The 21,689-nt window shown below is 37.8% G+C and overlaps 2 protein-coding genes across 2 annotated transcripts in view; both read right to left on the minus strand.

Annotated features, from left to right (window-relative positions):
- Positions 1-6,059, minus strand: part of LOC127660991 (sprouty-related, EVH1 domain-containing protein 2-like) — a 54,713-nt gene extending 48,654 nt beyond the window's left edge. Inside the window, exon 1 of the mRNA XM_052151507.1 lies at positions 5,632-6,059. Within this exon, the coding sequence (XP_052007467.1) occupies positions 5,632-5,657 (26 nt within the window). The 5' untranslated portion in view covers positions 5,658-6,059. The remainder of the gene's footprint in view (positions 1-5,631) is intronic.
- A 2,017-nt stretch (positions 6,060-8,076) lies between these two features.
- LOC127660992 (actin-related protein 2-A-like) overlaps positions 8,077-21,689 on the minus strand; it is a 29,347-nt gene continuing 15,734 nt past the window's right edge. Inside the window, exons 4-9 of the mRNA XM_052151508.1 lie at positions 20,249-20,321; positions 19,320-19,456; positions 18,661-18,810; positions 17,171-17,316; positions 12,220-12,352; positions 8,077-10,404 (exon numbers count right to left, since the gene is read on the minus strand). Of these exons, the coding sequence (XP_052007468.1) occupies positions 10,234-10,404; positions 12,220-12,352; positions 17,171-17,316; positions 18,661-18,810; positions 19,320-19,456; positions 20,249-20,321 (810 nt within the window). The 3' untranslated portion in view covers positions 8,077-10,233. The remainder of the gene's footprint in view (positions 10,405-12,219; positions 12,353-17,170; positions 17,317-18,660; positions 18,811-19,319; positions 19,457-20,248; positions 20,322-21,689) is intronic.

A 21,689-nucleotide genomic window follows, 5' to 3' on the forward strand; every position in this document is an offset into this window, starting at 1 on the left:
GACATCTGAAGATGATGATGACTCTGAAGAAGACGAAAGTGACTTTTTTCACATCACTTTTTATTGATTTATTATGTATTAATTTTGTATTAATAATAAAAAAAATGATTGAAGCAATTCAAAATATGCTAGTGCACTTTCTTTTATAAATTTGAATTCCGGAAAAAGTGGCTAGTAAAAAATATAAGTGGCTGGTAAAATTGGGCATCCACCAGCCACTGTGGCTGGTGGGCAAAAAAGTTAATTTCTCACCCTGCATAGATGCCTCATTCGGCTGGTTTGAATACGTCAACTGCGGCGCCATCTTGGAATGGTCAACCAGGACAGCTGTTTGAATCAGTTTAAAAGCAAGTTAATGGAGGAGATGCCTCAGACCGAGCTCATTGCTTAGCCCACTGAATAAACTGCTTTTGTGTTGAAACAGTATCGCAGTCCTTAGGTAATAAGCTAATAAGGTATCTACTTTATCTACAATAAAGGTGTCTATTTCTTACACCAAGTGTTTCGTATGGATTACTTTTATGATAGCTATATGTGCATTTTGGAGATTGAAAAAGTTGGCACCCATTTACTTGCATTTACACCCATTGTGTGGACCTACAGAGCTGAGATAGTCTTCCAAAAATCTTCATTTGTGTTCTGCTAAAGAAAGACATTCATATATATCTGGGATGGCATGAGGGTCAGTAAATGATGAGAGAATTTTCTTTTTTGGTGAACTATTCATTTAGGTCACTGGCGCAGAAGAAATCCATTCAGCACCCGCTCACAGACGGAGTTCTTCCGCTGCACTCCCGCTACTGATCTCATTATAAACCACAAGGCGTAGAAACTATGTAAATAAGAAATATATTGTGAAGTGTAGACAGCTTCATTGATTATAACGGTAGATTTGGTGAGAGTGCAGAACTCAGTCAGTGAGTTCTCGCTGAACTGAAGTGATTGACATCTCCACTGATTATAAAAGGAGTGTTCTTTGCTCGCTTTCTGTATCTAATTTAATCACAATTTGAATAACAGTTGTTTTTCATATTGCTAAGAGGAAAAAAGGTTGACCGATAAATCACTGTCTTGATTTAATGATGCATTAAACAGCAATTAGTGGTCGACCGATATCGGTTTTTAACGGTTGATGCCGATATTCAGAGAGCAGGATGGCCGATAAGTCAATACAATGCCGAAATATCACACAATTTAATTTAGTAAATAAACATAAAATTGCTCAAATAATAATAATAATGAACTCTTAAATAGCACTGTATTTCCTCAATTTCACACAAAACTAAAAAAGAATATTGTATTTTAAATGGTAGATAGCAGTTTCTTAAGATTTCTTAGTCATCAAGTTTTGTAATTTATTTGCACATGAAGAAATTGTTAAAATATTAGGAAGAAGGAAAAAACAGTTCACACAGTAGTCCAGCAACCATGGATGGCATGTCCACGTTAGCAATCGCATTTACTCCAAAAATACAGAATCAAACCAACTGTACATATATTGCATAGTGAATATGACATTTTCTTGTACCACACGTGAAACACTTCTACCTTGGGCTGCATCCGAAAAAATAGGCAGCTGACTTGCTGCCATGCTGCCTAATCAGTTAATGGCTTAACCGACATCTGTTTTGAATGAATGGATCTCTTAAGGAAACATTGTAGTTCATTGTACCTCCATATACGGCTTTCGGAAGCAGCGTTTTCCTGGTTTCGGCCTTGAAGTTGCACTCGTGTGCTTGTGCGGATCCAGCGAGCAGCAATCTCCTGACAGTTTAAATGGCCTGGATTGCCTGCTTGGATTGACACAGACTGACTGTCATGATTTGTGAATGAGAGGAACTTTTGATCCTGATCCTGAAGTTTTGATTCTGGCAGATGGAATACACGCTTCAGAGGAAGATATTAGATGAGTGATGAATGAGAAGAAAATGCTGGATTTTTTATATATCTGCATATTTGCAGCCAGTATATAATATAAGTTTTATTGATATTTGCCTTTTATCATTAGAAATGTTATAGGGAACTGTTGAGGGGAGACTGTTAGAATACGTGCTTCAGAGGAAGATTTATGAGCGCTCAACAGGATACTGGATCTGCTCAAGTTGTGTGAGGTTAGTTTATTGCATCTGTTTAAATGAGATATCTCATATTTGCAGACATTATATGATATGTTTTATTGATATTTGCCTTTTTATCATTAGACAAGACAGTTAGAAGTTACATGGAACTGATGAGGAGAGAGAAGGAGAATGAAACAGGTGAGCACTTTTAACATTATGAGCTCAAATGCAGCAAGTAACAACAAAACGAACCATGACTGGTCACTAACATGTCTCAGGCGCTTCACATTCAAGCAGGCGATTCTCAGCACCCTCAAGAAACAAATCGGCCAAACAAGAAAATGTATTGGCTGATATGATAATTAAAAAAGTCTGAGTATTGGCCGATTTATCGCCTCGGCATATATTGGTCAACCACTAACAGCAATTAAGTAATTCAGGAACAAAGTTCTCATCTTGTTTGTGATGTGTAGATGCATAAATAATATGACATGCAATAAATTTGTATTAATCAATATTATAAATCGTGATTACAAAATCAAGGGAAATTATTCAATGATTCAATTATGATTTTAGTCATGGTCATGTAGCCCTACTCCAGCCAACAACTCATAAGAAATAACAGCCACTCCTGCTTACAATTCCCACAATGTAACAAGCTTATTGGGTCCCGTGACTACTGCACGTTATGCATAAGTCATTGTCATGGTAACAAGATTCTGAGTGGATTGCTTAAAAACTAGAATGATATCGCCAAATCATCATACAATGCAATAAAATATCATCCCTTCTCTGCAATCAATACCAGACATGATCCCAATAAGGACGTTGAGTATATTTAATTTCAAAGGAAAAAAAATCCGTGAGCCTAAGAGCTGAAACCGGGACATTATTATTATTACTTTTTTATTTATTTAATTTTTGGGGAGAAATGGTGTTTTTTTACACCTCGTGAAACCGGGACCGGCTTCTGGTCACCCTAGTTTTCTACCTGCTTTGCTTCTCTCCATTATGTACTGTAGTGATTCCCTCCCACTCTGTCTTTGCTAATGTAATGAGGGTAATAGGCTTGTGCTATCGCCACCTAGTGACATCTTCGTGTTAAGGTGTTACCGGATTTAAACATTTTAAAACCTATCGCAACAAAAACGAAAACAAAATATAATTTTTTAAGATTATATTTATTTTAGTTTCGTTTTTTGAAATTTCCTGAAAATGTATTTTAGTTTAGTTTCAGTTTTTCCAATTATGTTGATTTTTTATTTTTAGATTTATTTTACATTTTGTTTTCATTTACGATAATAACCTTGCTGAGAATCACCAAAAACTCAAGATGTGATATCATGTCATATCGTTTTAGAAGACATGGATTTAACCACTGGAGTCGTATGGATTACTTTTATGCTACCTTTATGTGCTTTTTGGAGCTTCAAATTTCTGGCCACCATTCACTTGCATTGCATGGACCTACAGAGCTGAAATATTCTTCTAAAAATCTTAATTTGTGTTCAGCAGAAGAAAGAAAGTCATACACATGTCATGAGGGTGAGTAAATGATGGGAGAATTTTCATTTTTGAACTATCCCTTTAAAAGAAAGCTTCAATCAACGGGATGCAAGCTATCACATCATAATAATATCAAAGATCATAATCAAAAAATTTCAACAGATACCACAAGTATCAAGTACCACAGTAAAAACATGAATGGCAGGTAGTTGTTCAAAAGCTAGCCCTAATCCTGTGACTGACATGGAGTTACACGACAAGCTCGTCAGGGACAGACCAGTGCATTTAAACATATACACATTTGCTGTATGAAATACAAGAGGTAAACACATTTTTCCATTGAAAAAGTTCAGGGGATGGACTTTGGTTTGGCTGAAAATAAGGGGGGACACTTCCCCCAGGTTTTTCTATGCCCCTGCTGGATTTAAGTAACCTTAGATATCAAATGTAATCTTAAATGTTTGATAAAAGTCACTGACTACCACCCCTGGAGTCATGAGTCCAAATCCAGGGCTGCTGAGTGACTCCAGCCAGGTATCCCAAGCAACAAAATTGGCCCAGTTGCTAGGGAGGGTAGAGTCACACAAGGGTAACCTCCTCGTGAACGTGATTAGGGGTACTCGCTCTCAATGGGGCATGTGGTAAGTTGTGTGTGGATCGCGGAGAGTAGCATGTGGCTCCACATGCTGTGAGTCTCCATGGTGCCATGCACAACTAGCCACGTGATAAGATAAGCAGACTGACTGTCTCAGAAGTGGAGACAAATGAGACTTGTCCTCCACCACCCGGATTGAGGTGAGTAACCGCGTCACCACGAGGACCTACTAAGTAGGCCTAGTGGGTAATTCCAAATTGGGGAGAAAAGGAGGTAAAATAAAAAATAAATTAAATTGTGAAAATCTAAACATTTAAAAAACGTTTTATCAAATAAAATATTTAAAACGTATTAAGGAGCTTGAAATAATAACAAGCGTCAGTAAATACATTTAAACGCTATCGCAGAAGCGATCTGGTCGTTGGCTCGACGGCTGCAGTCATGAATGAAGCGGACTGAAGGTTACAGATTTTATGAATGAGCACAAACAACAACTCCTCTGCCCTTCTGTTTGACAAGCGCTGGCAGACTGACTCCAGTTCACCCGCAAGGCCACTATTGTTAACGTGTGTTGAAGAATTCTGTCACGGAAGGCCATGACAATAGTAAATAAAAGATGTCATTCTCACACTGACAAACAAGACTTGGCCTCCCGTCGAGACTGCGAATAAGCCAAATAAATAAGGCCTGGATAGGAAAAACGCGAAGATGTGCTGATAAACCATGATTCAAACCCCATAAAAACCCTACATATTTTCATTGGCGAATTTACAAAACGTCATATATTATTCAGGTAAACGGAGTAAATTAACATTTAGTTACTAAGTTATAAATACATCAAGTCTTCCGTTTACATGCCTTATTAACGCCAATCTATGTCAATAAACAGCCCGAGCAGCAAACGCCCATTGGCGATATTTCTTAATCATATAACGCACTGTCACAGAGCCAACTAAGTCAAATGGTGTTTTTATGAATGAAGCGCTGCAGGCAAATGAGACCGATTCAAAGCGCCAGAGAAATACATAAATGGCGGATAGACCCGACCACTGCAACAGACTTTCCAAAACATACAAAAATTTCGTCGCAAATGCAATACTTTATGACTAGAAATCATTTCAGCGAGCTGAATTATTCATGAGACAAATAAACAAGCAAACAAAGGCTTCGTCGGTGTAAAACAACAGGTGACGAGTAAACACGAAGGGCCTTTAAAACATCAAACCCCTTTAGAAAATATTTCCAATCCACCCCCACTCCATCTTCCTCCCTCCCTTCTTCAGACTATCTGTGGAGGGCCCGATCCCCCCCGTCCACTGACAACACCACTAAACATTTCAGCAAACTTTTTCAGCACCATCTTCTGATGCGAGCACAAAATAAAAGGTCTGACGTGAGAATAAATGTTCACACCAAAGACAAATCCTACAAAACCATAAATTAAAAAAAGCTTTCTTTCCAGGTACTCACTCGTTTGGGTGTGTTTCTTCAATCATTTTTCTTGTTTCACCTACAAAAAAATCCCACAATGGGTGATCTCTTTTCGTTCGTCATTTTCTATGCCACTCTTGTCCAAATAATCCCTCACTTTTCGTTCAGCTATAATGTCTTCTTGACTCTCTTTCTTGCGGTGCTGGATTGTTTTGCGCTCTCCTCTCCTCTCCTCTCCTCTCTTCGTCTCCGTCTTTTTTCGTTTCTTTTCTTCTTTTATTTTTTCACTGGATCTAACCAGTTGCTGATATTGGAATAAAAACAACAACTTAAATGGATCGACAGGTCTCCCGAAGGATTTTCCACAGTGTGGTTATTATAGAGTGCTTCAACGTATTTCCGAAAAATCCCTTAGTTGAAGTGTGCGTTGATGTAGCTGAGGGTGGCCCCGACGAGCCCCATCTCTGATTACTCCATGTTGGATTATAGTGCAGCAGCAGCAGCACACGGAGGGAGGGAGGGAGAGAGAGAGGGCGGAAGCGATGACGTCACACTGCAGGCCGAAATGCCTTTTAAACCAGAGGGTGGCCAAAATATTAATATATTACTAAACACATTTCAGAGGGGTCGCCATAAAACACATCTTGTAAACACATTTTATGAAGATGTTTTCATGTGGATTGCTTATTTGTCCATTAGACATATATTTGTATTATTATTTCTCTTAAAGGAATAGTTCACCCAAAAATGAAAATGTGCTGATAATTTACTCACCCTCAGGCCATCCAAGATGTTTTTGAGTTTCTTTCTTCATCAGAACAGAATTTAAGATTTTTAGGATTTCATTTCAGGCCTCCTCCTCTAAACAATGCAAGTGAATGTACTCCATTTTTTTGACGTCAAAGAAAAAACTCAGATACATCTTGGATGGCCTGAGGGTGAGTAAATTATCAGCACATTTTCATTTTTGGATGAACTATTCCTTTAAGGGATAGTTCACCCCCCAAAAATATTATTTTTCACTCCAAAGTCATAGCAGTGAATTTGAACCTTATGATTTTATTTGGGAAATTTTATAAACACAAAAACAATTCTGAGAAATCTAAACCATGTTTCAATATTTTTAGAACTACATATGAAAAATAAATAAATACCAGCTATTATATGCTAAATACTATAATTCTCATATAATTATAAAATATAATATTAGTTTATTATTATTATTATTATACATTTATTATTATTTAAATTGTTTTTTGTAAACGTATGTATTTTATATTTTTATTATTTAATATAGTATAAAAATTTGACTTATGGAAATGTTGCATTTTTTATATATATATATTTTTTTTGTTTGTTTGTTTCCTTTCATTTACAACTGGAAAGGTAATATCTATTATCCTATATGTTTTGTAAAATCATATGGATGCCCTTGGTTCATAAAAATGTTTTTTTTTTTTTTTTAAGTTTCATAAAGTTTGAGGGATCTCAGATAGTGTCTCTTGATGGGTTTCATAGAGAATGGATATACATGTCAGTAAACCTATGTGGAATTACAATAAGCAAGTATCAATAATTATTATTAAGTAATAACAAAACAAACAAAATACAAAGTTGGCTATTTTGCAAGACAAGTTTTTCTTAATACAGTTAAAGGGACAATATAACTACTATTTATATACATGTAATATAGTACTATGTACTGACACAGCAGAGACATCTTGTGAAAAAAAATGCACCTTTTAATTTTTAGTTTTTGTTCACATTATGTGATCAGTGATGTCTACCATTACACAACAAAAGCTTTTAAAGTGCTACTTTAGTGCACCACTTCCTCCAAAAGTGTAATCAGGGTCAAAGGTGGCAGCACAGATTCCTTATCTGTCTAACTTCTGACTCAGAAGGAAAGCCGAGGATTAGACACACTTTGATCAAGGGACCAGACACGTATTTTTAGAACTGAGGGGTATGTTCACCAGTCACAGCCCAAATTCCTTATTGATCACTTTCAATCTGGGCTGCTTAAAAGCATTCTTATTAAATCAGTGTTTTTCGCAGAGATGCTCTCTATACAGTGACTTTACTGGCAGCTCTTACTATTGGCCCATAAGCACCAATCTGCAAACCTTATCAAAGTCTGTCTCAGATGCCATAAAGTAATCAGGAAGGTTTACACTCATGTAAGCTCCGGTCACTTGGCAATAGTTAACTGCCTTGGTTATCACGATCAACAGTTACAATGATTTCAGTCATACTTCAAGAAAAGAATACCATTGTGACACCCCGGTAGTCCCATGACCATGTGACACAGTACCATAGAAAAACTGAATCTCATGCACATATTGGAGGCTGAGGCAAATGTTTGATCATCGGAAATGTGAGACCATTTACAGAAGACCATTTAAACGGTCCTCTTTTTTAATAAAGCATGAAACCAAAATGTAGATTTAAAATAAAAAGAAATCACTCCAAAAGTATAAATCATGTTCTTTATTTAAATCAGCATTAGACAGCACACTGCTATAAAAAAGAAAAAGATCCAGTTACATCAACTGTGATGGCACTGGTTAAGATATATTTAAAATAATACAAATAAACAAGTATACAAATAAGAGCAACCGTTTGACTGACCATTGCAAAATATTATTATTTTATTGTATGCCAGACACAGCACTGCAAAAGACTAGATCAAATGTAAAAAACACAATACTTAAAAAACTATTGGAAAGCTAAGGGTAGCAAACCAAATCACTCTGCTCATATATATATATTCTTGAAACACTTCAGATCTATGCTGACACCAGTATGCTGAAGTTTTTCAACAGCAATCTAATAGAAGACTGGCCATCTTGCTAAATACTTTACCAGAAATCCCACAGTCCCATCTATCAAAACACTAAAAAACACTTTTGCACAAGTGCCTCTTGTTATTCTGGATAAGCATATGACACGAGGACAGGGAAATAGGACAGAAACAGCAAAAGATTTTCTCCTGTAGCTCTAGGGCTAAAGCTCAATGACCACATTGGAATCAAAATAACTGTAATAACTTTTGGTTGCTCAGTTTAGTTGTGGTCACATTGGCTCAGAACATCTATTTCCCTTAGGGAAAGAAAATGCACTTTGTTTCTGCCCTTAAAGTCACACATATGATAAAGTATTTAGATCCTCTTTCACCAGACTGACATGCAGTCCAGTCATGAAATGGGTGCAGTGTGCATTCATCACAGCTTGTAGCCTATTCGTATTTGCAGAAAAACAGAAGTGATATAATGGTGTCTCAGAAACATGCACAGACAGTCTGTGTGAAAATCATAAAACCTGTCAAGAATATGTCTAGGACACGTTTTAGTCAAAAATCAGAAAAAGCTGAAATGTAATTATGTATGTATGTGCCTACAGTGAAATATCACTGGTCCAAAATCAATGAGTTAGGACACTGTGTTAAAGGAATATTCCGGGTTCATTACAAGTTAAGCTCAGTATTTGTAGCATTATGTATAATAATTTTGACTCATCCAATGTTTATTTAAAAAAGCGCTTACAATGGAAGTGAATGGGGCCAGCTACAAACATTAACACACACCATTTCATATAGCCACAAGATGGAAACATTATACGTGACAACATAATTTTTGTGTGATAAACTCAGGGAGGCTTTATGGTGTTTACCAGATTACAGTGTTTATCATGACAACAAAGTTGTAATATTGGATATAACTTAAGACAGATAAGCTTAGTAAATGATTTTATGACAGAAACACTATACATGTTAACATGATTTTAATGTCTAGTGGCTATACTTTTTAACAGTGTTTTTAAATGTTTATGGACTGGCCCCATTCACTTTCATTGTAAGTGCCTTACACTTACAATTATTATTTAATGACTTATTTTTACACACGATTTACAATTGTATTTTATCTAATTACACAATGATGACTCATCGACATTACAGTTTATCTTCTGTTAATGCCTGATCTTCTGTAAAGCTGCTTTGAAACTATGTGTGTTGTGAAAGGTGCTATACAAATAAAATTGACTTGACTTAACCACTATTATTAATATTTATATATATATATTTATATATATATATTTATATATATATATATATATAAATCCCAAGAACAATCATAATGATGTAATATGCTTACTGTGCTTATTGTGAAAAAATAAACAACTAGGGGGAAACAATTACGAGGTTATAAATCAACAGTGTTTGTTAACATTTTTGAGATTTATTTTGTTGTTAATGCCCAAAATAGATGCAGCATATGAACTGAAATAAAAAAAAAATAGAGCGGGAGAAGTGCTTTACTGTTACTGCTCTTTTTAAGAAACAAGGAACGAGTCGAAATAATGTTGATTGAACTTGTATTGAACCCGGAATATTCCTTTAAATGCTTTTAAAATTACACAAACACAAGCGCTGATAGAAACTACAATGGCTGCTGATGACAATGCTGTGCTACTTGTACGTCAGTAGACAGAGGACCAAACAAAACTGAAATGGATAAAACAAAATCTCCCCACCACATTTCACAATCCAAACCCATCTCTCCACACCTGTGACGACAGGATAATGTAAAATAGATAAATTGACAGATGCGAGGGCCGTTTTTATGAGAACTACATCCATGTTTATCTGACGGTGACTCCGAGCTTCTCCAGAACACGCATGCCCTTTTCCTGATACTCTTCACGCGTCAGCCAGAAGTTGTCCTTGTCTTTCATGATGTCAGCCAGCACGGCCCCACCCAGGAACACCATGTGTTTGCGCCGGGGAGGATCCTCGATCCGGATCTTGAATTTCTATAGGGGTATTAAACAGAGAGTGTGACGAGAATTTCAGAGGAGTGGAACAGCATGGACACTGACCCACATACCAGAAAACGCTTTGAATGGATCTCTTTAATACATATCAAAAGCACACTGTCTACTTGTGAATAGAGCGGCAAACCCAAATGGGAGAATAATGAGGTGTACAGTGAATGTGAACTCTTCTGGAGCCGATCGGTGTTCATCCACTTTCATACCCTGAACATGCTATAAACAGGTGGCTGAAAGGGGTCTCATGGAGGCTTTCACATAAATTCAATGGGTTTTTAATTCACTTTAAACACAGTTTCGAGACAGGCAGACAGACATGCCACTCAACCACATCGGCCATGCCATCTGTAATTGATCACCTATATATAGCGGCCTGACATGTGTGCGGCTCTGAGGCTCCCCAAAATGCTTTTCCAGGCCAATGGCCAGCTTCTAAATGAGATGGAGCCCAGCTGAGCAGGCTTCTGAACTGCTCAACCAGACAGATTTTATGGCGTTTATCAGCGTATGCACAGGAGCAGGCGATACAGCCCCATCTGCTGGTGCAGAGGAGGCATTACTACATATCTGACTCTGTAGGGAGAGTCACATTTTGAGATAAAGAGTTCTTTGTACTATAATTTCAGAACTCAAAACTTCCTACTCAGTCCAAAAAGATCCTTGGAAGAGCACAAAAGTGCCTGCCGTCTTGATTCCAGAAGTGATCCCATTCATTTTTCCACTGGGACTGCATTCAAGTCTTCATAAAAGAGCTATGAACCCAATCAACCAGCTCCAAGGCGAGTCACAAGATTGCAAGCTCTGATTTGAAGCAAAAAGTTATTTAAAAATCCAAAAGACAAAGGGACTGTGTACTTAACATCTCTAATGAGGAAATGGACTACAATCCTTGAAGCGAATCATGTAATCAAATTAAAAGCGATGCAAAATATAAAACTATTGATTTAAAGTTGTTGATAAGAATAAAAACATCATTTCAGATATTTGCTAACATACATGTGCTTTGAGAGTTGACATAGCACAGACTGATGGCTCTAACAGAAGCATATACCATCGATTAACAACCTCGGCACTCACGGTAGGTCTGTCTTTGAAGTTTCATAAGTTATTGTTAATTATCTAATGCCCTATGGAGAAAATGAACAGGATTTTTACTTCCAGAGCAAGAATGTTGCACTCTATTGAAGCTAAAGTACAAAAATGGCTTGTTCTGCACTTTCTGAGGTCAGACAAACAAATACATTTGAACACAAACACATGACCGCCCACATTTACACAATAATGACTCCTAATGGGTGTTTAGAAACTTTCCCTGCCCAGACACGTGAAGTAATTACGATAAAGTGGTACAGATACTATTTTTCCAAAAGATAAAAATAGCTAACAATATGAGTAAAATTAGGGAAAATCAGCAAAAACCTTGTGCTGTTGATTGTTTTGTGAACCTGCCACAAGGTAAAGCAGGCTTTGTAAAAAGACTGTTACTGAAGGATGCATCAGTGCAAATGGTAATTGAAAGCGAAATTCTGACTGTTTTCGGTACAAAAATATGTTATTAACATTATAAGAGAAACTCCTGGGGAAAAAAGTAAAAAATATAAAAATGAATAATATGACTTCTTTAAAGCCGCTGGTATGAGTAATAATCTTCACACATGGTGATGACAGTTGTTTATGTGACAGGCAAATACATTCATTACGGTACAGCTGTTAATACACAGAAGTAAAAGGACTATTTTTGACTGCTTGTGTTTGTTGGCTGGCACACTTAGACGTGTATTGAGTGGGCAAACTTACAGAAAGCTTGTCGACATCACCCTTCAGTACCCGCTCTAGATACAGCTGTTTAAGTTCCCTCTCTAGTCGAGAGGGCAGACCAGGATACATTGTGGATCCCCCCGACAGAACAATGTGTTTATAGAACTCAGCCCTGAGAGAGAAAGAGAAAGAGAGAGAGAGGGAGAGAAAGCAATGGAGGGGAGGGAGCAGACAATAACATACAGTGAGGTTAATTCATATTGGAGGGGTGAAATGTGAAGTTCTCGTAATGACAAGACGACAGGACCCAGTGTTCTCCTTACATGCTAATTTTATTGCATGGCCTGCTTGTTTCAGTGTCATATAATGAAAAAATAACCATGTCTTAAAGGAATAGTTTGCCCAAGATGAACAGTTTGTCTTAGTTTATTCACCCTCATGCTGTTCCAAAACTGTATGACTTCCTTTCTTCTGCACAAAGAGAGATGCTTGAAAGAATGTCCAAGCTTTTGTTTTCCATACATACTGTCAAGCTTCAAAAAGGACAAAAAGCACCATAAATGTGGTCTATTCAACAAATGCGCTGAATTCCAAATCTTCTAAAGACATGCGATAGCTTTGAGAGGAATAAACTGAAATCTAATTTGTGATCATCTTCCCCGTGCTATAGCTTTCAAACCACATTTATGGAGGCATTGTTTTAAACTTCAGGGTTCCCACCAATTCTTAATAATACATTTCCATGGCTTTTTCAGTAATTTGTGATTACTGGATATAAAATGTTTAAAATCAGTTTGATTCAAATCAAAGACTTGAAAGAACAGTTTGCTTACAAATCGAACATCACTATGGCTTGCTCGCAGTTTTACAATTTAAAAGTTCCCAGAGAAATCTTCAAATCCTTTAGTGATATTTATTGACCCTATTGACCCTAACTCCTTAATAACCATCTTTGGTGCTAGGCCTGAGAGTATTACGCTTAAGAAAGACATGTATACAGTTATCGCCTTTACTGTGCTTTTGGCTAGATGCTTAATTGCTTAATTTCTATTACATTGGAGATGCTCAAATTCTATTACATAGGAAAAGGGCTGACCCCCTAATGCATAGTGGATAGATTAAAGAAGTAATGACTAACAGTCAATTTGAACAGATCAAATTTACTATCTGAGATTCAAAACGCATGTTTTTTTAAACATGGTCCTTCTTTTTAGCATATTTCAAAGAGCTATGCATGCCTAAGGCAAGAGAAACCTAGGGCTGTCACGATTATGAAATTTGACTGATTAATTGTCAAACAAATAATTGTGATTAAGCAGATTAATTGTCAGATTTAGGGCTTTTACGATTATGCAGATTAAATGTCCATTTTAGAGCATTAACAATTATGACGATTAATTGTCCATTTTAGGGCTTTCACGATTATGGTGATTAATTGTCTGTATTAGAGCTTTCACAATTGTCCATTTTAGGGTGCTCACGATTATGACGATTTATTGTCCATTTTAGGGCGTTAACAAATATAACAATTAATTGCCATTTTAGGGCGTTCACAATTATGCCGATTAATTGTCCATAATAGGGCTTTCACGATTATGACGATTAATTGTCCGTTTTAGGGCTTTCACGATTATGACGATTAATTGTCCGTATTAGGGCTTTCACGATTATGACAATTAATTGCCATTGCAGAATCAGCTTTATTGCCAGGTATGTGTACACATACGAGGAATTTGACTCAGGATTGTACATTGCTCACGATGTGCGAAAATACAATAACACAATAATAAAATAAAATCAGACACAGGCTACAGTGTAGACAACACAAATATACACACTATGAACAAAAACAATATAGACATATTGACAAATAGTGCAGTTATCAGAGTGCAATGGATGCAGGAGTAAAGTTATTATTACAATTATGTACATGTCGGAGGTGGATGTGATATACAGGTACACATACATGCAAATGTGACAGAGTGCGATGAAGCATAGTGCAAAGGATGCAGGAATAAATAGTATAAGCATTTTGTGCAGGAGTTGTGACTTGAGGTAGGCGGATTGGTATACAGTATATACAATAGGACAATATAACAATATGAACAGTATGAACAGCTCTGAAATAGAGAATGATGAAGAAAATTAAGTAACCAGTAAACAGGTGGCTGATTAGAGACAGAGTTACTGGGTTATTGCACAGGAATTGTTCCTGACACTGGGAGTCAGACATCAGCTGTTCATCAGAGTGATGGTTTGTGGGAAGAAACTGTTTCTGTTAGTTTTGGCGTACATTGCTCTGTAGCGCCTACCTGAGGGGAGAAGCTGGAACAGGTTGTGTCCGGGGTGAGATGGATCTGCAGTGATGTTTCCTGCCCGTTTCCTGACTCTGGAAATGTATAAGTCCTGAATGGAGGGCAGGTTGGCACTAATGATCTTTTCTGCAGTCCTGACTGTCCGTTGTAGTCTGCTCCTGTCCTTTTTGGTGGCAGGTCCAAACCAGACAGTGATGGAGGTGCAGAGAACAGACTGGACGATGGCTGTGTAAAAGTGGATCAGCAGCTCCTTAGGTAGGTTGAGCTTCCTAAGCTGGCGCAGGAAGTACATTCTCTGCTGGGCCTTCTTGATGATGGTGTCAGTGTTGGGCTCCCACTTCAGGTCCTGGGATATAGTGGAACCCAGAAACCTGAAGGATTCCACAGCAGACACAGGGCTGTTGAGTATGGTGAAGGGGGGCAGAGTGGGGGGGCTCCTCCTGAAGTCCACAGTCATCTCCACAGTTTTGAGCATGTTAAGCTCCAGGTTGTTCTGACCGCACCAGAGAGCCAGCTGATCAACCTCCCGTCTGAAGGCCGACTCATCACCGTCCCGGATGAGGCCGATGCCCGTTGTGTCTTCAGCGAACTTCAGGAGTTTGACAGATGGGTCTCCTGAGGTGCAGTCGTTGGTGTAGAGGGAGAAGAGCAGTGGGGAGAGCACACACCCCTGGGGGGCGCCAGTGCTGATAGTCCGGGTGCTGGATGTGATGTTCCGCAGTCTTACCTGCTGACTCCTGTCAGTCAAGAAGTTTGTGATCCACTAACAGGTGGAGGCTGGCACAGTGAGCTGGGTGAGTTTGGTGCAGAGGATGTCTGGGATGATGGCGTTGAACGCTGAGCTGAAGTCCACGAACAGGATCCTTGCATATGTCCCTGGAGCGTCGAGGTGTTGCAGGATGTGATGCAGTCCCAAGTTGACTGCATCATCTACTGACCTGTTAGCCCTGTAGGCAAACTGCAGGGGGTCCAGCAAGGGGCCTGTAATGTCCTTCAGGTGGGCCAAAACCAGTCTTTCAAAGGATTTCATGACTACAGATGTCAGGGCGACAGGCCTGTACTTATTTAGTCCAAAGATGGAGGGTTTTTTTGGGGACCGGGATGATTGTGAAGCGTTTGAAGCAGGCTGGAACTTCACACAGCTCCAGTGATCTGTTAAAGATCTGTGTGAAGATGGGGGCCAGCTGGTCTGCACAGATTTTCGGGCAGGATGGTGACACACCGGCAGGGCCAGGAGCCTTCCTGATATTCTGCCGGGCAGATATTTTAGGGCGTTCACAATTATGATAATGAATTGTCCGTATTAGGGCTTTCACGATTATGATGATTCACTGTCCGTATTAGGGCTTTCACGATTATGATGATTAATTGTCCGTATTAGGGCTTTCACGATTATGATGATTCATTGTCCGAATTAGGGCTTTCACGATTATGACGATTCATTGTCCAAATTAGGGCTTTCACGATTATGACGATTCATTGTCCAAATTAGGGCTTTCACGATTATGACGATTCATTGTCTGAGTTAGGGCTTTCACGATTATTACGATTCATTGTCCGAGTTAGGGCTTTCGCGATTATGAGGATTCATTTTCCGAATTAGGGCTTTCACGATTATGAGGATTCATTGTCCGAATTAGGGCTTTCACGATTATGACGATTCATTGTCCAAATTAGGTCTTTCACGATTATGACGATTCATTGTCCAAATTAGGGCTTTCACGATTATGACGATTCATTGTCCGAGTTAGGGCTTTCACGATTATGACGATTCATTGTTCGAATTAGGGCTTTCACGATTATGACAATAAATTGTCCGTATTAGGGCTTTCACGATTATGAAGATTCATTGTCCGAATTAGGGCTTTCACGATTATGACGATTCATTGTCCAAATTAGGGCTTTCACGATTATGACGATTCATTGTCCAAATTAAGGCTTTCACGATTATGACGATTCATTGTCCAAATTAGGGCTTTCACGATTATGACGATTCGTTGTCCAAATTAGGGCTTTCACGATTATGACGATTCATTGTCCAAATTAGGGCTTTCATGATTATGACGATTCATTGTCCAAATTAGGGCTTTCACGATTATGATGATTCATTGTTCGAATTAGGGCTTTCACGATTATGACAATAAATTGTCCGTATTAGGGCTTTCACGATTATGAAGATTCATTGTTCGAATTAGGGCTTTCACGATTATGACGATAAATTGTCCGTTTTAGGGCTTTCACGATTATGCTAATTAATTGTCCGTCTTTAATTGTGTTTTCACAATTATGAAGATAATGTCGATAATGATTATGGTTAAGGTAAGGGGGGGGTATTGTGGTTTGTATGATTATAACTTAACTTTTTCATTGTGGAAATTATTGTCATATATTTGCCATAATGCCAATACATCAAGTCATAATGTTCCCTTAAATTTCAAGGTTTTCCATGATCGTGGGAATCTGAAACTCACTGTTTGATTCATGGAAAAAACAAACGCTATGGGGTGGGAATGATATGAGAGTGAGTAAATGATGATAAAATTCTCATTTTCCACAAACAATCTCTTTAAGGAAGCATGAATTAATATAGCATAGAATACATTTGTGTATATTGGAGAAAGGATCCTATGACACAGAACTGAAGAAAGAACTGGAGGTGTGTCATTTGAGCTCACCTGGTGTCGATGTCTGCTGCTTGAATGGTGTTGAAGAGAAGTTCAGCCACTCCGACCCCTTCCACATTAATGAGGTGAGGTTGGAACAGAGCCTCTGGAGCTTCAAACCGCTCACCTCCTACCATAATAACCCGGCCGTCAGGGAGCTAAACAAGGAGAATACATGGATTTTAAGGCTTTAAATCAATTGCATTGCCAAGTCATAAATGTAAGGAGTTTTATTAAATGTTCAACTAGGGTTGGATAAAATATAAAACATTTTGACAATATACTGGTGGTGATTTTGCTGGCAATATGAAAATCAATCAATATTTTAAGGTTTTACTTGACCAGACTATTTTCGCGATCCCTCCTTGTCTCGCAACCCATGAGTATGACGTTGTTGAGACAGATATTTTATTAGCGTCTCTCATTATAACTTCAAACAAAATATATATATAAAAAGAAAAATCCAAATCTCAAACTACTAATATAATTACAATGATATATATTTGTATTTATATCTCAAATTACTTTTCATTTCAGGTATATATTAAATATTGGCAAAAGGCTGAAAATTATTACAATATTTTTTAGTTATATATCCAAACCCCAAGCTCTACTATAAGTACATGAAGGTAATTTGTTGATTTGCATGATTACACTGCCTCCAATGGCAACCTGGTCAACATTTGGTTGGTCGCTTACAAAATGTATCTCGATTTAAAATCAGCTTGTATAATTCAATGTTCCTGTTCTACTGGCTGGATTGAGCAAAGTCTTAGGTCTGAAGGGTAACGCACAGTCAAGCCTACCCATGATGACTAAGAAGAAAATGTTGACAGGGTGCGTGGGAGTATATAAAGGGCCCATTGAGGAGTGTCCAGAGGTCGGATATGCAGAGCTTCCCAGCTGGGGAAGGACTGTGACCATGCAGGAAATTATGTTACATGCTGGTTAGGCAACAGTGATGCCACACTGCATTTCTTGTTTTAAAACTTGTTCTTTTCTTTGGTTCTTTTGTTTGTTTTTAAAAGAAAAGAAAGCACAAGGAAAATGTCACCCCCATACCTACAAAACCAAAGAAGGAACTGCTTTTGCACAAAACTGGTAAAACATTGAACAACTTGTCAGCAACTTCCTCTCTTCCTAAAAACCTCATCACTGCCCCCTTGAGGCCATCACACATGCAGCAGCCAATCAGAACAGAGCAATGTCTGGCATCTAACATACAGGATGTCCAAGTGTAGACTGAAGAATTTCTCTGCTGCTAAATCCAATCCGAAGAGCATCTTACCATGGAAACGCAGAACACTTTTGCATCCCAGTGGGAAATCTTCAAAACCACATACTAAAAATTCCAGCCAGAAAAACTTCTGCCTCATAAACTAACATTCAAACTGTAACCTTTGAATTTTAGCAAGAAGGAGACCACCAGCCTGCAGGCTGTTAACACCTCTTCAGAATGCAACTTTGCATTAAAACGGTTCATAAAATTCCATAAAACTGACCGTGTAGGACTCCACCAGTACGGTGGTCTCCAGAGCGAGCTTTTGTTCCTGCTCGATGTTGTAGCCCACGTAACAGAGCTTCTCCTTCATCATGCGGACAGTCTCGAAATCTGCCGAGTGGTTGAAGGCGTAACCTCGCAGCAAGAGCAGCTGTGTGATGCAACAAAAACATTCAAATGCTCATGAGTTCTCATTTGGCTGACAGTGGTTTCTTTAACTACTTATGCATTAGATACAATGTACTTATTATGTACATATGTGTTGTTGCATTGTAATTACATCTATAGTTGCCCGGTTAACATTATACCTAATAATAAAACTAAACCTTACCATGAACCCTAAACCTACCTCTACCTCAACCTCAGTAGCAGCAAATGTGAATCTATTGAGAATTTTGCAAAACAACATGTAGTCAGTCAGTGGGGCCAATACGTAAATGTTTAAATACTCACTGTTTCAAAAGTATAGCCACAAGACATAACAAATATCCATGTTAACATGACTATAGTGTGATAAAATAGCTTACTAAGCTTTTCTGTGTAAATTTTACAACTTCGTTGCCATGACTACTGTAAAAATTATTTAAACAAATTTACTGCCAAAACTGTCCCCATTCACTTCCATTGTAAGTGCCTCACTGTAACAGCAATACTCCATACCTTTATGAGATAGCGTGTAATATCTCTTCCTGCAATATCCAGTCTCCTCGTCAGATGGGGCAGAGAAAAGCCCTCATACACTGGACAAATGTGGGTGACTCCATCACCTGAATCCACCACTACTCCAGTCAGAAGGCCTAAGTGTAACACAGAGGACAAACATTTATACACTCGTAGGTTAGTGGAGTTATTAACACTTGGTCACTTCTTTTTTTCTGAATGGATTGCAATCCGATTGAATAAGCACATTCCATTTACACTTGGCCACATCAATGTGTCTTCATCAAACGGATATAAATCTGATCTTTAATTTCCGCTCTATATGCAAATAAAATGGAGTTCACTTCCATGATTGTGCAAATGCCGGGCAGAGAATTTAAAAAGATATTATTTATTATTCCAACTGACTTTGCCCAGCACGCATGTTTCTGTACGTGTGAGCACTGTGTATTTTTCCCCTCTGGGCATGTCATAGTTCAGATATATCCATGTGCATCAGCTCCGCTTATTGTCAGTGTTTAGTTTCAGTTTCTTTAGCGATCTCCATCAACTCTGTCTCTCGTACAATGTCCATCAGTTTCATAATTTGTTATTATTTATTGCACAACACGAGCCATATGCAAATACTCAGTAACAGCCTTTACGTGTCACATTTTTCCCATGCTGACATAGCGCTGTTTGGGCAGAGTAAAGTTTCCATGTAGCTTGAACAGCAAGATGCATTTACAATTGACCAAGTTTTTTCTGGAATGCTTCTCAAACCACCACTGGAGGTGGTAGAAATTCGATCAGCAAAAATGCATTAAGTGACAAAGTGTAAATACCCCAAGTATGTTTGAACACAATAAGTGCATTAGACTGTCTGTTACATCAATGAGCTCAGCACAAATGCTAAGCACAAGGACAAATAAGTGCTTGGAGTAACTCACCTTGAGCATAAAGTGTTAGCACAGCCTGTATGGCAATGTAAACGCCTGAAAACTGGTAAGTCTCAAACATGACCTAAAAGGACAATGGGACATATACAGACAAAGACAAATTAACTTTTAAATAAGACAAATTAACTAGGGATGGGACAATATATCAAACTGTAAAATAATGCAAACCAAAATAAATGACAAATCATATCTGTTCTTTACAGAAAGTTGATGACCAATTAATCACACATAGCACCGATATTTTGCAACTTTCACTGATTTACTTAAAAAACGGTCATCTGCTAAAATTTGTCGATAGCTGCAGATAGTTTCATCATTTAGTCATTTCAAAATTAGAGTCCCCAAAATGTTTCGGGATTGTTCATATTTAAAAATCCAGTGTTATGCATCAAATCTTAATTTATTCTGGCTATTATTGGGATTTTGGTTAAATAAAGCTGCATGTGGGATTTTATTCATTTTGGACTCTTTGCACTTTGCTTTTAAATCCTATTGGCAGATTAATCAGTTATTTGCCATTCCCACCATCTTAGTTATTGGTATCAGCAAAATCCACTATCAGTCGACCACTATTATATATATTTCCAGATAGCTCAGAAGTCGAAGTCTGCTGGTTTCAAAGTATTTTGATAGTTTCCCTAATCATGTAACCTATAAGTGCCGCTTGCACAACTGTCAATTCAGTTTATGTTGATTTTATGCATTAATGTAAGAAAGACAGTTCTTATGTTCTTAGGAGTGTCAACCATTCTACATACACTGTCTGGCCAAAAATAATAATAATAATTGTTTGAATTTAAATAAGCAGATACTTAAGAGCCTATAAGTGGATCATTATTTCAGTGCTGAAGATGTTTCAGCTGGCAACAATTCTTTATACCCTAACTGATGCAGTGTGTTGCCTCTCATTTCTTAAATAACCATGTCGAAAGACATATCCCATTGTTGTAGAAAAGATGTTACTGTGTTTCAGAATTATTGGCCTGCATCAAGCAAAGAAAACAACTAAGGAGATTGCTGAAATCACTGGAACTGGGTTAAGATTACAAACTGTCCAACACATTATTAAAACCTGAAAGGACAGCTTCGCAAATATGGCCCCTAGCTAGGCTAGGGCTAGAACAAAGTACAGCTGTCCCTGGCATGTTATACAGGACAGGAGCTTTGATTGAAACCTGTCACTTTTCAAGACATTATATTTCTGGACAAGATATATTCTTGTCCTGCACCTAATCAGCCTGACAACTGTTTTTAATGTTTGTGGTTTTTTCTTATAGAGAATAGTATATGAGAATCTTTTTTATTAATGCTTTTTTTATATACTCTATTCTGATGAGAAATTATAATTTTGCTCAAACATTCATTTAAATTGCATACACAATTTTCTGTCATACTTTGTTATTTGTGCTGATTTATCGAATCAAGTTTATAT

This window comes from Xyrauchen texanus, chromosome 20, assembly GCF_025860055.1.
Source record: "Xyrauchen texanus isolate HMW12.3.18 chromosome 20, RBS_HiC_50CHRs, whole genome shotgun sequence".
Classification (NCBI taxonomy): domain Eukaryota; kingdom Metazoa; phylum Chordata; class Actinopteri; order Cypriniformes; family Catostomidae; genus Xyrauchen; species Xyrauchen texanus.